The sequence below is a fragment of the Phalangium opilio genome, unplaced genomic scaffold (assembly GCF_054372755.1).
Source record: "Phalangium opilio isolate 3A_F unplaced genomic scaffold, DU_Popi_V2 ptg000017l_1, whole genome shotgun sequence".
Lineage (NCBI taxonomy): Eukaryota > Metazoa > Arthropoda > Arachnida > Opiliones > Phalangiidae > Phalangium > Phalangium opilio.
In genome coordinates, this window is record NW_028324151.1 from 1,161,888 (window position 1) to 1,175,500 (window position 13,613).

The 13,613-nt window shown below is 37.5% G+C and overlaps 5 protein-coding genes across 5 annotated transcripts; 2 read left to right on the forward strand and 3 right to left on the reverse strand.

Moving 5' to 3' along the window:
• The first annotated feature begins 87 nt into the window (after positions 1-87).
• Positions 88-1,260, forward strand: Ssu72 (Ssu72 CTD phosphatase). Its single transcript, XM_089866007.1, has 4 exons — positions 88-461; positions 529-668; positions 887-1,005; positions 1,065-1,260. Exons 1-4 carry the CDS (start codon positions 241-243, stop codon positions 1,164-1,166), a joined length of 582 nt encoding a protein of 193 aa, XP_089722133.1. The 5' UTR covers positions 88-240; the 3' UTR covers positions 1,167-1,260.
• On the reverse strand, positions 1,189-4,006 carry Ns3 (nucleostemin 3). The gene is made up of 12 exons (XM_089865995.1): positions 3,783-4,006; positions 3,525-3,651; positions 3,310-3,430; positions 3,151-3,237; positions 2,860-3,090; positions 2,722-2,797; positions 2,406-2,663; positions 2,245-2,346; positions 1,911-2,178; positions 1,647-1,846; positions 1,533-1,580; positions 1,189-1,374 (listed from the first exon to the last, which is right to left on the reverse strand). The coding sequence occupies exons 1-12, from the start codon at positions 3,864-3,866 to the stop codon at positions 1,222-1,224; spliced, it is 1,755 nt and encodes a 584-aa protein (XP_089722121.1). The 5' UTR covers positions 3,867-4,006; the 3' UTR covers positions 1,189-1,221.
• Positions 4,007-7,873: 3,867 nt separating this feature from the next.
• LOC149702225 (uncharacterized) lies at positions 7,874-8,930 on the forward strand. Its single transcript, XM_089866014.1, has 2 exons — positions 7,874-8,328; positions 8,420-8,930. Exons 1-2 carry the CDS (start codon positions 7,908-7,910, stop codon positions 8,752-8,754), a joined length of 756 nt encoding a protein of 251 aa, XP_089722140.1. The 5' UTR covers positions 7,874-7,907; the 3' UTR covers positions 8,755-8,930.
• A 4-nt stretch (positions 8,931-8,934) lies between these two features.
• Positions 8,935-11,368, reverse strand: hgo (homogentisate 1,2-dioxygenase). The gene is made up of 15 exons (XM_089866012.1): positions 11,192-11,368; positions 11,052-11,123; positions 10,885-10,973; positions 10,710-10,815; positions 10,588-10,644; positions 10,424-10,515; positions 10,327-10,361; positions 10,181-10,260; positions 10,025-10,124; positions 9,827-9,948; positions 9,657-9,761; positions 9,465-9,591; positions 9,352-9,404; positions 9,149-9,277; positions 8,935-9,072 (listed from the first exon to the last, which is right to left on the reverse strand). The coding sequence occupies exons 1-15, from the start codon at positions 11,216-11,218 to the stop codon at positions 8,935-8,937; spliced, it is 1,332 nt and encodes a 443-aa protein (XP_089722138.1). The 5' UTR covers positions 11,219-11,368.
• Positions 11,369-11,509: 141 nt separating this feature from the next.
• LOC149702227 (uncharacterized) lies at positions 11,510-13,372 on the reverse strand. Its single transcript, XM_089866013.1, has 5 exons — positions 13,113-13,372; positions 12,653-12,797; positions 12,436-12,582; positions 12,179-12,366; positions 11,510-12,117 (listed from the first exon to the last, which is right to left on the reverse strand). Exons 1-5 carry the CDS (start codon positions 13,251-13,253, stop codon positions 11,857-11,859), a joined length of 882 nt encoding a protein of 293 aa, XP_089722139.1. The 5' UTR covers positions 13,254-13,372; the 3' UTR covers positions 11,510-11,856.
• Between the last annotated feature and the right edge of the window lie 241 nt (positions 13,373-13,613).

A 13,613-nucleotide genomic window follows, 5' to 3' on the forward strand; every position in this document is an offset into this window, starting at 1 on the left:
TTCCTTGTATTTTTAAGATTCTCATAGTCGGGAGTTTTGGGAGTTGACTACTTATTTTCAGCCCACATGCCGAGTGCAAAATTTACCTAGTCTGCTACTGTCACTGTATACACAGGCTTAGCGTCACCAAAAGCGTTGGGACGCTTCTTAGGAAAGAAAAGAATTTAACGCGATTAAACATTAGTTAATAATGAATCGTGTAGTTTAATTGTTAAATTGTATAATATATCTCAATAAAGAATGGGTAGCGATCTAAGGGTGGCTGTAATATGTTCCAGCAATCAGAACAGGAGCATGGAAGCGCACGCTTTCCTTAGTAAAAAAGGGTTTAAGGTACGATCGTTTGGTTCGGGAAACCAAGTTAAACTTCCAGGATCTTCACCGGATAAACCAAATATATACGATTTTAACGTCTCTTACGAACAAATGTACCAAGATTTGTTAACTAAAGATAAATCCTTGTATCCTTTCTTTAATGTAACATAACCCCCCACCATTGAACAAGGTCCTTAGTGTTTAATAAATTAGATACACGCAAAATGGAATCCTACACATGCTGGACAGAAATCGCAGAATCAAGTCTCACCCAGAAAGATTTCAAAGTTGTTACGACGTATTTGATGTAATATTTACAGCAGAGGAAAGAGTTTATGATCAAGTAGTGGAAGGTATAGAGTATGCCTACGCGTTTCTTGACCTTTCCTCCTACCCCTAAATACAAATCAAGGATGACGCGGGGGGGGGGTGCGATATCGGAGAGAAATAGGGGCGTTAACTGTGGAACGGCTCTGGGAGGGTGGGACGTCAAAAAAAGGGGGTGGAATAGTAGGACGCGCCTCTTCCTCCCCCCCCCATCATCGGTGTACTAATGTCCTTGAAATTTTAGAACTGGCAGCAAGAAGTCCAAAGGAAAATACACCGGTGCATATAATAAACATTGATATTCAAGATAACCATGAAGAAGCTACAATTGGTGCATTTCTAATTTGTGAAATGGCTCAAATGGTAAAGGTATCTGAAGAAATTAATTAATGACAATTTCGCATTAATTGTCGCAATTTCAGATGGCTCAATCAGACGATTTGGACAACGATATAGACGAATTAATTCAAGAATTTGAAGCAAAATCGCAAAGGCCCATTTTACACACTATACAATTCTATTAATTTATTTAATAAAACAAATTGATTTTGGTGGTAAATTTTATTTCCCCCCCAACAATTATTGGTCCAGTTCGGAATAAACTCTTCTTAATTTTTCCCTCTTGTTTCGGTTATTGTGTTTTTTCCATGGTTTGTCAGTTGAAGTGTCCGAGGCGGCGCCAACTTTCCCCGTTGCCGGACCTTTGACTTTTTTGTGAGCGTGTAGATTTATCTACAGTGCGATTTTTGGGTGGGAATACAATGTACCCATCAAGGATTAGGTCAAAAATAGACCAAATAATGTGGGGAAGTAGGCTTATAATACTGATGAAGTAGAAAAATAGGCCGAGTATGCTTATAATACTAACAAATACGAAGTGAAGACTATACTTTTTTAAAAAAAGCTTCTTCCATGTCTTTCACCGCTCTCTTGTCTTGCTACAATGCAAGTATTAATTATTGAAGGACACGTTTCTCAAAGTACTTGTATCATTCAAGGCTTACTTTCAAAAGTTTTAATTGCGCCGGCGTCAAAGTGGGCGCCTCCTTATCAAGTCGTTTAGGGAATATTTGAAACTCATTTTGATCCACTGTCGGAGGCGCTGTACAAAAGAGTAATTTCCCATTGACAAAATCTTTTAAAATATACCGGGCCGCTCTGGACACGTCAGGAAGGCCTCGTTGCGTCATGAAACCCCTAGCATCTATATTAAAATTACAAACAATTATTCATTTCTAAAGAAATTTAAAGCTCCGTTAAATACTTACATCCATAAGCATTTAGCAACTCTTCCGTTGTACATTTCTCATCTGGTTGTTGAACTTCCGTTTTCTGGGACAAAGCAATCCCGTATTTCTCTTCAAAAACGTGTCTGGGAATGAGACTGGTCAAAAGAGCGATTGGCGGGACGCAATAAGTCATTTGGTCAATGGGAAGGATGCCATTTAGCAACATCTCCGCCTTAGTGGACACAAATGATGGGAAAACCAAACCGGGACAGTCACATAAACATAAATCGTCGTTTAACATAAGCGTCTATGAAATAAATAAGACGGTTATTCAACAATTGCTTGGATTGGAACAAATTTAGTTTTAAACAACCTGAAAGTGCTTTGTTTTACCGGGAGTTGCCGATACAGAAACTTTCTTTTCTTGCAATAGAGAATTAATTGTTGAACTTTTACCCACATTTGGATATCCAACCTATTAACCCAGTTTTTAACTACCGAATTCAGCTTCTTTTAGGCCTAGTTTTATCTCACCAAACCAACTGTTAAAACATTAGGAGTGTGGGTCTTTTCAACTTGAATTGATTTCCAAAAGTCAGCCAGCTCCGTTCTTGACAATATTTTTCCCTTTGAACTTTCAGTCGTGGCTACTGATGCAATTCTAGCTCTGCCACTTTTGCCAGCCGAGTTTTCCGATTCCTCGTCATCAGCTTCGTCACCTCCTTCATCACTTTCGCTGCTCCCTGATTCGTCAAAGTCATCTTTACTTGATGAGGGACTTTCAACTTCATCCTATAAAGAATTATTGAGGTTTTTTCCATCCTAATTTGGGGTTCTAAACGTCTCTCACTTTATCAGTAGCTAATAGAGCGGAGTAAAATGCAGCGGGGATATTTTTCTTTTCAAAATAGTCGGCCCAATGTTCTCTGTTAGAAATTGCAAAGTTGATTGGACAGAAAACTTATGATAACTCATAAGATATGACAACCTTTGTTGTGTTGTTAAAAGATCAGCTTTATTCAAAAGAAGCGCGTTTATTTTATGGGATTCAACTTCTTTAACGTATTCCTCTAAATCTTCGCATCGAAACAATAAGGGATTTCTGGCATCCAAAATTTGAACAATAACATCACTTCTTTCCACAACCCTCCACAGTTGCTTCCAAAATTCAAGGTTTTTCTCATACGGTGTCATAAGTATGTGTTCTTTTTCTTGAAGTCTATAAATCTTACGTTAGCTATCTTAATATTTAACTAAATTATTCATTACTCGGTCTTACTCTGCTAAACTACGTCTCCAATTTAAAAAAGACTCCCTTTCCATGGCTCCTAAAACTTCCGGAGTTGTTGATTCATCCCATTTAGGCCTAAGACCCCAATTATTAAAGTATTTTACAGACTATAAGCTTGATTAATATAAAATAAGCTTGACGTATCACCTTCTAGGTATTCTAACGCAACTCTGATATTTTTCCTGCGCCTCTTGAATATCTTTTCTATCCCTATCACTCAATAAATGGGTTGAATCATCAGCAGCGATAATTTTAACATTTTCTTTCTCTATGTTGATTTGAAAAATAATTTTCAAACAACTATACACGCCAAGCTCGCAACCAAATGGCATCAACTGCAGTGTCAAAAGACATTAATTTACCGGCAGTGAATTCAGTGCCAGCAAGCTCGGCAGTTGAAAGAAAGTCATCAAGGTTTGTTTGTTCAGTAACGCTTCTTAAATTTAATTTAGCCCAATCTGATCCATCGTTCAATTCGCTGGTGTGACGCTGAAATTTTCGTCGAACGAAATGAAGAAATTCCCAGATTTTTGAGTTACCAATAACTGGGATTACTTAACCCACACACGTGTTTTTGGCATAACATAAACATGGCCAAGGCCTAGGAATGATGTACTCACGTAACTCTCTGATTCGTGTTTAGGAAACCTCTTATCTTTCATTAAGGTTCTACCTAAATTAACACTTCCTTTCTTTTTTCCCATCTTTAGTTTCAATGATCAGTTTATTTAGAATGAGTCAAATGACCAGAAAACATAAACGTTCGAACTTTTGACTGACCACGACACTACCAAACCTGGGGTACTTGGGAGTCCGGACACTTTTGAAAACATTGGGTCAGAGTCGTCGGACGGACAGCTACCATGTTTATCACGCGATGGTGTCGCCATCTCGAAGCCTAGATAAGAAATGTATAACTACATGTATTCTTTAAATCCGTCAAATTTCCCGCCTTTTCTTTTAGTTCCCTTGGTTGCAGTGGGATGGCGCCACAAGCGCGTGGTATAGTAAAATTCTGTGTGACTTTTGAATTATCGGCGGAAAATCCGAAGGAACTCAAAATTAACATTAAGTTCTATCAGGGTTCTATGGGAGGCGGTAGGGGTTTTTGGAAGCTTTTTCCTCCTTGAACCTCGCTTTCAACAAAGTATAATCAGAAGTATATAATACATAAGTATATAAATCCATAAAAACAGAAAAAAAGTTTTATAAAATTATGGTAAATTATGGTTCCATGGTAATTTACGCTGATAACAGTCCTTGCCTCTCCCTTCGTGGTTATTTTAAAAAATTAATTATGATTAGACATAATTTTTCTGGCGATATTTATTTAAAATATTTCGCAAACAACATAAAATTAAGGTTGTACCTTAATTAATTTTTGTAATTAATACATTTTTCGCGTTGTTACGCAAAGTCCATGGAACATATCTTATGAGCTTATGACCTTATGATACTACTGATAGGCACTTTGAATTATAAGACACGGACACGTAAAAAATCTCTATTTCAACAAGGAATGACCCACCAAGATTCAATGGCGTCATGTCCGGAAATAGCGTAATCTAAATTAACGGCCGTATTATTGGTCTCCCATATCTTCAAGCAATACTCGCTGTACGCGTCGAACAGCCTCAGAGTGCCGTCACTGAAAGGCTTGATTCTCCACAACTGATCGTCAAATTTTTGAAAATCAGCCACTTGCACTCTGTTCTTAATCTTCTGCAAAACTCTACCGCTGTTCCGAATGACAATTTTGTATTTTCCCGATTTGAACTCTTCAAATCGAAATTGTTGATTGGCCCCTCCGACGTACGTTCTCTGAACCAGGTATCCCATTGGCGAATCCTTATCAACGGACAAGGCTTTACCACTATGGTCATTCAAGATGAAGTACCATCTGCCAATTTTCGGATTCTCGATTAAAGAAAAGACAATGTAGACGATATTAGAGGGATTCAGGCCATTGGGTAGGGATATGTAAAGATCATGAAGTCCCCGGTTGGGGGTCAGCAAGGCCGAGACGTTGATAGCAACCTTGGCGCTGGTCGGTACGGAGATTGGTGGAGATATAACTTCACGGTCACTGCCATCTAGGCGAAGATTGATGGTTCCTCTGACACTTCCGGGAACGTTCTTAAGGTTAATTACAACCGCGTTAGCTCCAAAGGGTCCGAACCCGACGTTTTTAATTAGAACTTGGTTGGCTTCGCCAGAGTAAGTGACGTATCGCGACGCGATAAAGATGGGTTCGAATGCTGAGATGTGGTTTGACAAAGTCCGTGATGGTACGCTACTTATTAAGACCAGTAATGTTTGAAGCGTCAATACCTGTAAGGAGAGTTATCAATCGCACCGTTGTTTTACCTAAAGGGAACTTTCTCAAACCTCTTTCAATCATACATATCTCTACAACGCTATCATCCTAAAAATCGCTAAACGTTTATAGAGTTCTGTAGACTTTCAGCGGCTTGCTAATTCTCACTTAATTCCGAAGCAAAACAATCCGTTTAAACTAAACACTTACCACTAATTTAATTTGGCACCTCATAATCGTTGATTAAAAATATTGTTTTGATTTTGAAAATCAATTCAAAGTATCAGAGTTCCTCGAATATCTCAACAAACTTAAAATAAACAAGTACTCAATAACGGGTTGCGACAATTTCGAGATCCAACAAACCAACTCTGATGTCTCGAGTGATTTCAAGCGCCGCTATATTCTCTTCCTCGTCTTCAATTACTTCGGACGTTTTTCCTAGACCTTGACAAATTGTCTAACGCAGCCTTCTTTCAAAACAATGACCCGTAATTGAGAATAGTTAGGACGCCCTGGCTTTTGATATATAACTCCAGTAACAATAATGATAATCTAAAGCCGGCGCCACGCGTCTCGGGAGTTCCGCCCGACTATTCCGCGAAGGTGGTTAGGGGGGACGAAGATTTCTTTAGGGATTGTGTAGCGCCGGCTTTGAAGGAAGAACGCCTAATTCACTGAAACGAATGTTTAAATTGATAAAAACGTATAAAACAGAATGCAAAATTTATTAAAACAACTACGAAGCTGTAGTTGAAAACGACATTAGAAAATTTCATAGGTTTCTACGTAGTATTTTGGCCCAAAACAAAACACTCCTTCATTGAATTTCTTGCCCACACTAATACAACAATCATATTAAACTAGAACGTTTATCAATATATTATAACGGCACTTGGGAAAATGAAGTATTTGTTTCATTACCATCTAGTAGAGTTCGATATAAACATTAAGCACATAACACGCAAAGAGATAATAATAACAATTCTGAATCGTACTGCACGTACGAAAGACGCAAACGTCCGTCTCTACCAGGCAAATAACTTTTTTTACATAAAAAAAATTGTGAAAGTTTTGTCATTTCTTTGAAAAATTCGCTTTACCAAAACACAAAAGGTAAAAACTAAATAAGTTAGGAAATAATCAATCATTTTCAATTTGGTTAAAGTTTGTTTTGGAAATTTGTTAAATAAAAAGTTTATTTTAATTTAGTGATGTTGGACTGGGGGTTTCAGGGCTATATTGGACCCTTCCCCCTAAAATAATAAGGGAAGGGGTCGCTAAAGATTAGACGTTAGTCACGGAAACAAATAACGTATAAAGCATATTCTGGTTGGGTGCTTAAAAGGAACGAAAAACAATATAATTAAATGTATTTTCATACGTCAGTCGATAGCACTTAGGCGTGTGTTGTTTGGTGCAGCAGTTTATTTCGAAACCTCCCATTACGCGCAATTTAACGGAATACGATCGAGATATTTTGAATCCGTTTATTGTTTTGATTAAATTATGTATTGGATTATTGGTATACTCCAAAAAAAACAACAAAAAAACAACAACGGTAGGTATTTCGCAACCATCTAAGAGATCAATTTCGTTATGCAATCGCGTAGACCAAAACATAACCCTTTAGATGGATTTATGGCATGAATTCTCCATAGGCTTTTCTCATTATACAAGTCAGGTAAGCGTGTCCACGTCTCTGCAACGTTTTTGTACGTGACACAGTAAATTATTGTAAACATATTGAGCGTGGGATATCTGTCCGATGGTCATGTTTTACATATATAATTCAAAGGGTTTTCTTTTCCTTAATGACCAATTTTAGTTTAAAACACGCTGCATAAATGTGAGCTCGAACATTCGTTGAGTGAATTTATAGCAAGTACCTCTACTACTATGGAAAGTGAGGAGTACGGTAAAGCCAAGAACATAGTTCGGCACCTGCACTTCATCGGAATTTTTCCTGATCGCAAACGCATCGGAATAAGAACGATTTTGTTGTTTATCTTAACTCACGGTTACTTAATCCACGTATTGTCGTACACCACTTGGTACGCCTTCACCCATAAACAATGGAAACGTTTCTATTTCAACTTGTCGGCCATCGTTCGATGTACCGTCAACGTGATTTCCCTCGACATCTGCTTGTACCACAGAAAGAGAATACTTACTTGCGCAAAATTAATTTGGAAATTCCACGAAAAGATGGATTTCAAACACGAAGGTAATAGCTTAATAGTAAATAGAAATTAGCCTTAAATTACCAAGGCTAATTACTATTAATTAGTTTAATTATAACCTATAAGTTTTTTCGTGCACCGCATTGAGCTATCCAATAACATCTCTTTGTCATTTTCGAAATGTCATTAAAATATTCCAATTTATAGGAAAAAGTAGCAGTTTCAAGCACAACGTGATTTTGTTCATGACGTGGGTCTATGTCATCTACCATTTTATCTTGAACTGGCATTGGATTGTGGTGCAATTTGATTATAAAATTTACGTTCATTACTACATTTACGACTGGGAGGTATTGAAGAAGTTAAAATGGTTAGGATTAACCGCTAGTTTGGTGGATTTGACTGTATTTTACTACGTCACCAGCATTATCAATTACCTGTACGTTTACGCTATCGTCACCGGGGAAACCTTGAGTCTTTGCGTCCAAAAATTCGGACAATTACTTAGAATATTGAGATACGATCAGCTTTTGAAATACCATACGGAACTTCTGGAGATCATACGAGAATACAACAAATTCATGAACGTTTTATACGTGGTTTGGTTAGTTGATTGGATGACGTCATTTTTCGTTGATTTTCCCAAAGTGATCAACTTATCTTCGAGTAAGTATCATAGAAAGTTTAATTTATCACACCGAAACTTGTTAAGTTTAATTAAATTGAATGATATCTAATAGCTATTTAATTATTTAAGGTGATTTTGCGCAATCAGTGTTTTTCGGTATTCAATTCTTCGTCAATGTGACGTCGTCGTTTATGGTTTCGTTCGCACTGGGAAAATTGCAATCGGATCAAACCGAACTACTTAGCGCCGTTCATCGCAGATTGGGCAAAATGAATAACCATTCTTTGAAGCAGGATTTGCATAACGCCAATCTAGCTAGGAAAATATATTACGGTAGATCGATCGGGCAAGTGATCATGTTTAAAACTGTGCCGGTCAACAAAGGATTGATCGTGAGTCTGTATTCGGTCGTGGCGAGTTTCGTCATTTTTATTTTGGAAGAGTTACGTAAAGACACTAATTAATATTGATTTAAAAATGATAAGCGGTTTTTAATTTCTCGATTGAAAAGCGATAAAAATTTTACGATACTAGTAATTTAAGGACATTTTATCTATATTATAGCTTAAGCATCATTTCAACAATAAATTTCCCAAATACGGTTTTCGCTCAAAGTGTCATGAGCTGAGAACCATATTTGCTTTTTACTTAATGTTAAGTTTGCCGTTGAAATGTTTCTCCAAGGTTAACCAACATTCGTTATAATAGGCGTCAACCTTTTGGCAAATTGTTTGGGACCATTTTGTGACGGCCAGACTTAAGCTCGTTTCGAACATGAAAGGCTAAATTAAATTAAGATATGACGCGAGTCAGAATGGTAGGTGTACAGTACATTAATATCCCGATGTATGTAAATACCATTGTTCCATCAGCTATCCTTTCGGGTTTTAACACTTCGTTGGTTGCCTTATCGAAGCATTCCCGGTCTGGTCCGTGAGGTACCATCATACTGTGAAGACTGGCTCCGCCCGGTTCAAACCCGGTCTCCTAAAATAGGCGCGAAACGTCGAGTATTCATTCTTGGACACTGTACCAAAATGTACACCCCGATATAATATTACCTTCGCGTCGTATTTTCCAAAAATAATTCCCATGAATTCGGCCATACAATTTCCTGCAATTTTAAATGAAAGGAATTGGGTTCATTTTCTTAACTGACGCTACAATTACGTACGGTGATAATAAGGTGGCCTGAAGGTATGATCCTGAACTGCCCATCTAGGTGGGAAAATCACGAAATCCGCAATCGCTACACCGGGTTTCGTTGAGGGGCAAGTTAGAACGGTAAATATTGAAGGATCCTGAAATCGTAAAAATTATTCCCAGTGTCACCTCTACAGTTATAATGGTTAGTGTGTGTACTTACGGCGTGGTCGAAGGAAACTGAATTGATAGCCATGAAATTACTCAGTAGATATTTGTATGGTACGTAATTTCCATGCCACGCCACAACATCAAACGGTGAATGATCCTTAATGATAACAAAAACGTTAAAAGACTTAAATTACACTTAAGTTACCAAGTTATTAAACTAACTTGTTTGGCACAGAATAATTTTCCCTGAAATTTACAAACAACTTCGTAATTTTTGATATCCAAGTCTTCGTAATGGGCAACCGGGGTTTGAAAATCACGGGGATTTGCCAAACCATTGGCACCTGATACCAAATATGTATAGATATGTTATTTTTGATCGTTTAAAAGTTTCTCAAAGACTACGCAAAAATACCTTACCAATAGGGCCAAGATTGGGCAGAACAAAATGCCCATCAAAGACTTCTAAGATATAACCCCGAGAGACCGAGTTCACCGCAACATTGAACCTCATTCCTTGCTGTAAAAGAGACGTATTAATAACTTTATCAGGTTAAATTAAGCGTAATTAAATACCTGAATAACGCAAATTTCATTTGGTTGAACGGTCAGTCGTCCAAATTCGGTAGTAATCGATAAAACACCTTGTTGCGGCACTAATTAAGAAACTTCGTTAGTAATTAAAGAGTATTTAATAGTTTCGCCTATTTTCGTCTACTAACCAATGAGGTAATCACCATCGCAGTTGTAAAAACATCTAAAATACCGAATAAATTAAAATTTTTGAAGAGTTTTGATGATAGTGAGGGTTCATTTTACCTATTCGTCATCGGAGTATTGCAAGCGTAAATGTGAATCGCCGCTCCATGACGTGATTTTGGATCTCCAGCACCGCAAACTGTTTTTATACCCTAATTTAAATATTTAATTACCTCTAATTTCAATAACAATATTTAAATTAAATTAGTAATGTTCGAAATTACATTTATAAAGTCAACTTTCTCATCTTTACTCGGCAGTGAGAACGGTTTCCATCGAAACTAATAAAAATAATAATAATATCAAAAGAAGTTCATAAAGTAACGTAAATATAATTATAGTTTACTTGATTGGGAACAGGTTCGTTTGCATTCCAATCATGCGCGTCATAATCCGCTTCGATTTTTTCAAAAGGACGATGAATCACTGATGGTCTGATTCGATACAGCCAACTATGTAATTTGAAAATAAAATAAAATTAATTTAATTTAATGAAAGCACAGTTAATTAACAATTAATACCTTCTCCTATTCTGTTCCCTGGGAGCCGTGAAGGCTGTACCAGAAAGTTGCTCATTGTATAATCCATACGGACAAACTTGAGGATTGTTCTGTAAAATACCATGATGCATGGTCAACGCTTCGTTTCAAGGTCATCAAAGGTGACTTTGTAAAATAAGGTTTTATACTTGTCCTTTCGGAAGAGATCCCGGACAACGCGGGTCCTCGGATTCGAATTCGTTACCGAATCCATTTAAATACTATAATTAATGAATATTGTGATTAGATTTTAAATACTTTAAGTTAAATTAGTATTTCAAGTACTGACCTTTAAGTCCAAATTTTCGAAACTCATCTTCAAGGCGAGTCTGGAGATATTCTGAGCGAAAATAGGGAAAAGTTTATCAGTTAAGTAGTTTAATGGATGGTTTATCACGCCACTTTATTAAAGAAAAAATCGAAACGATTTTAGAGGCCAGAACGTCAGCTATCAGATTTGATAATTTAGTTTATGCCAAATGACTGTTCATTTTATGGAAAACAGCATTTATCCTTAACATTTTTATCAAATATGAATTGCAAAATATGAAGACACTTGAAGAGACTTTCATTTTTAAATATTCTTTATTTCTATATTTTGCTTACTCGCTTGCAATCTTAGATGGGACCAGAAACCTGGTAGTTTCTAAGGTAAAATTTGGTCCCGTCTAAGATCGCGAGCGTCCGAAAATTTACATGGTTTCATTTAAAAATTTTAATTAACACAAGGGGTTTAATTAACCCCAGTTGAGAAAAACTACTTTTATCACTATGAGAATTAAGCTTCATGTCCTAAATTTAAGCTCGAAAAGTGCGTGTTTAAAATGTATTATATGATGATAATATTTAATTCTTGAAAGATGGGTAAAAAGACTTCGTCTATAAATCTACCTACTAGATTGTCTAATATATTACGAATATAAGGCGTACGTATCTCGCGTAACAGCGATGGTTTTACGTTCTGGACTTTTGAAAGCTGTCTTCGGATGGGTCGGTTTCCGTTTCACTGGAGGATTTTGTTTCGGCCGAATTACTTTCCTCTTTCGTGTCCTTTTCGTCGTCGTCATCGTCTTCATCTCGCGCCAATTCCACCGTGATGCCAACGATACTGATTGGTTCCTGAGAGTTGGACGAATCGGTCGAACCCGTGTCCGTCACTTTGACGATTATGTCCGATTCCACCATAATTCCCTCGGGATTTTCTTCCTCTTGACTCTGGAAATGTGCACGGTTGAGGTTAAAAGTCATAAATGTTATAGAACACGTGATCTTGTACCTCTCTTTGGGCGGGTGAAAGTAACTTTCTTAATTTTTCCATTAGGGTTAATTTAGGCTTAGCAACCAGGGCGCTTTGACTGCCCGTTAAGTCTTCGCCACCTTCCAGCTGTTCCTTGTCTTTCTTTTTAGATTTCTTGGCGCTCGGTGATGGTTCGTTTTCGCATAAATTCTTGACCTTGTCCAAGGCTGGACGTGGAAACATTTATTAAAACATAAATAACAATAAGTATGGTATGAAGTTCGATGAAATATCACCTCCTTTGAAGTTGGTATCGTCCTCTAAAGAGAGTTTATTCAAATGAGTTCTAAATCGTTTGCATAGTTTTTTGCGCAGAAAATCCGCTTCAATTTCTTGTTTTGTGCGAGGAATTCGACACTTCATACAACAACAGAGAAATACCACTATAATATTAAGGGGGAAAGAAAAGTAATTAAAAAACTTCGGCATCTCGGACGACCTAAGACCGAATACCTAAACAAATGAGGCCAGCTAGAGCTAAGAACATCAACTGCCATATTCGGAAGCCCGCTGCCACTTCCATTTCTAGCCAATCAGCCGCCACGGAAGTTACTTCCGGTAGCAAATCGTCCCTGGTTAAACATTCCACCGGTGTTTGCTTTTAAACCCAAAGATCACATTAACCCCATTTAGAAATAACGGTGATACGATAGTGTGGGAACTTATGAGCGTTATCAACTTATGATCTGGTTAAACCGGATTTATTTTTAGGGGATTTATATTATAATATCCACGAATAAACGAATCTCTATTTCCTCTAGAAAAACACCCCTAAACCAAAAATCATGACCATGTAGATAAAACGGCAATCTGACCTCCATAGTATTCACGGTGTGTTAAGGTTAGATTTGGTCTAATTGGGGAACGTTAGAAGTTTATTTATCTATCCTACTTAAACGATAAATACACCTACCGAATTATCAGTAGACGAATCTTGGGCCTCCATTTCATTTAGGCAAAAACATAAAAAGAAAAATCTAAGGCAAATACCGTAAGCCAACTTAGAAATAATCGCGTAACAAAATGGTAAATCTAGGCCCGATGCTTTAACCATAATTGCGTGTATAAATACGGTCAGAAAGACAGTACGGGGAACAAAACAAATAATATATCCTATTCTACGACAAAACTCTCTCTGTCCTCGGAGGGATGAAGAAGAGTGGACTGCGGAGTACAACGCGCTGACTGACTGACTGGTCGAAGTGAACGGGCAGGATTCCAGAAAAGATAGGCGGATGTGATACAATATTCCATCGTTCTAATCCACGGGGCAATAAGGTATATCTTCCCTCAGCGGGGTTTGTAGCCCCCGAAGGGAAAGACCGACCATCATGGGGGTAGATGGTGAGCTTTCCGTGTCTAGAACGCTACGCCCTCTCGTGGCCATTTGCCAGGTAGACTCATTAATAATTCT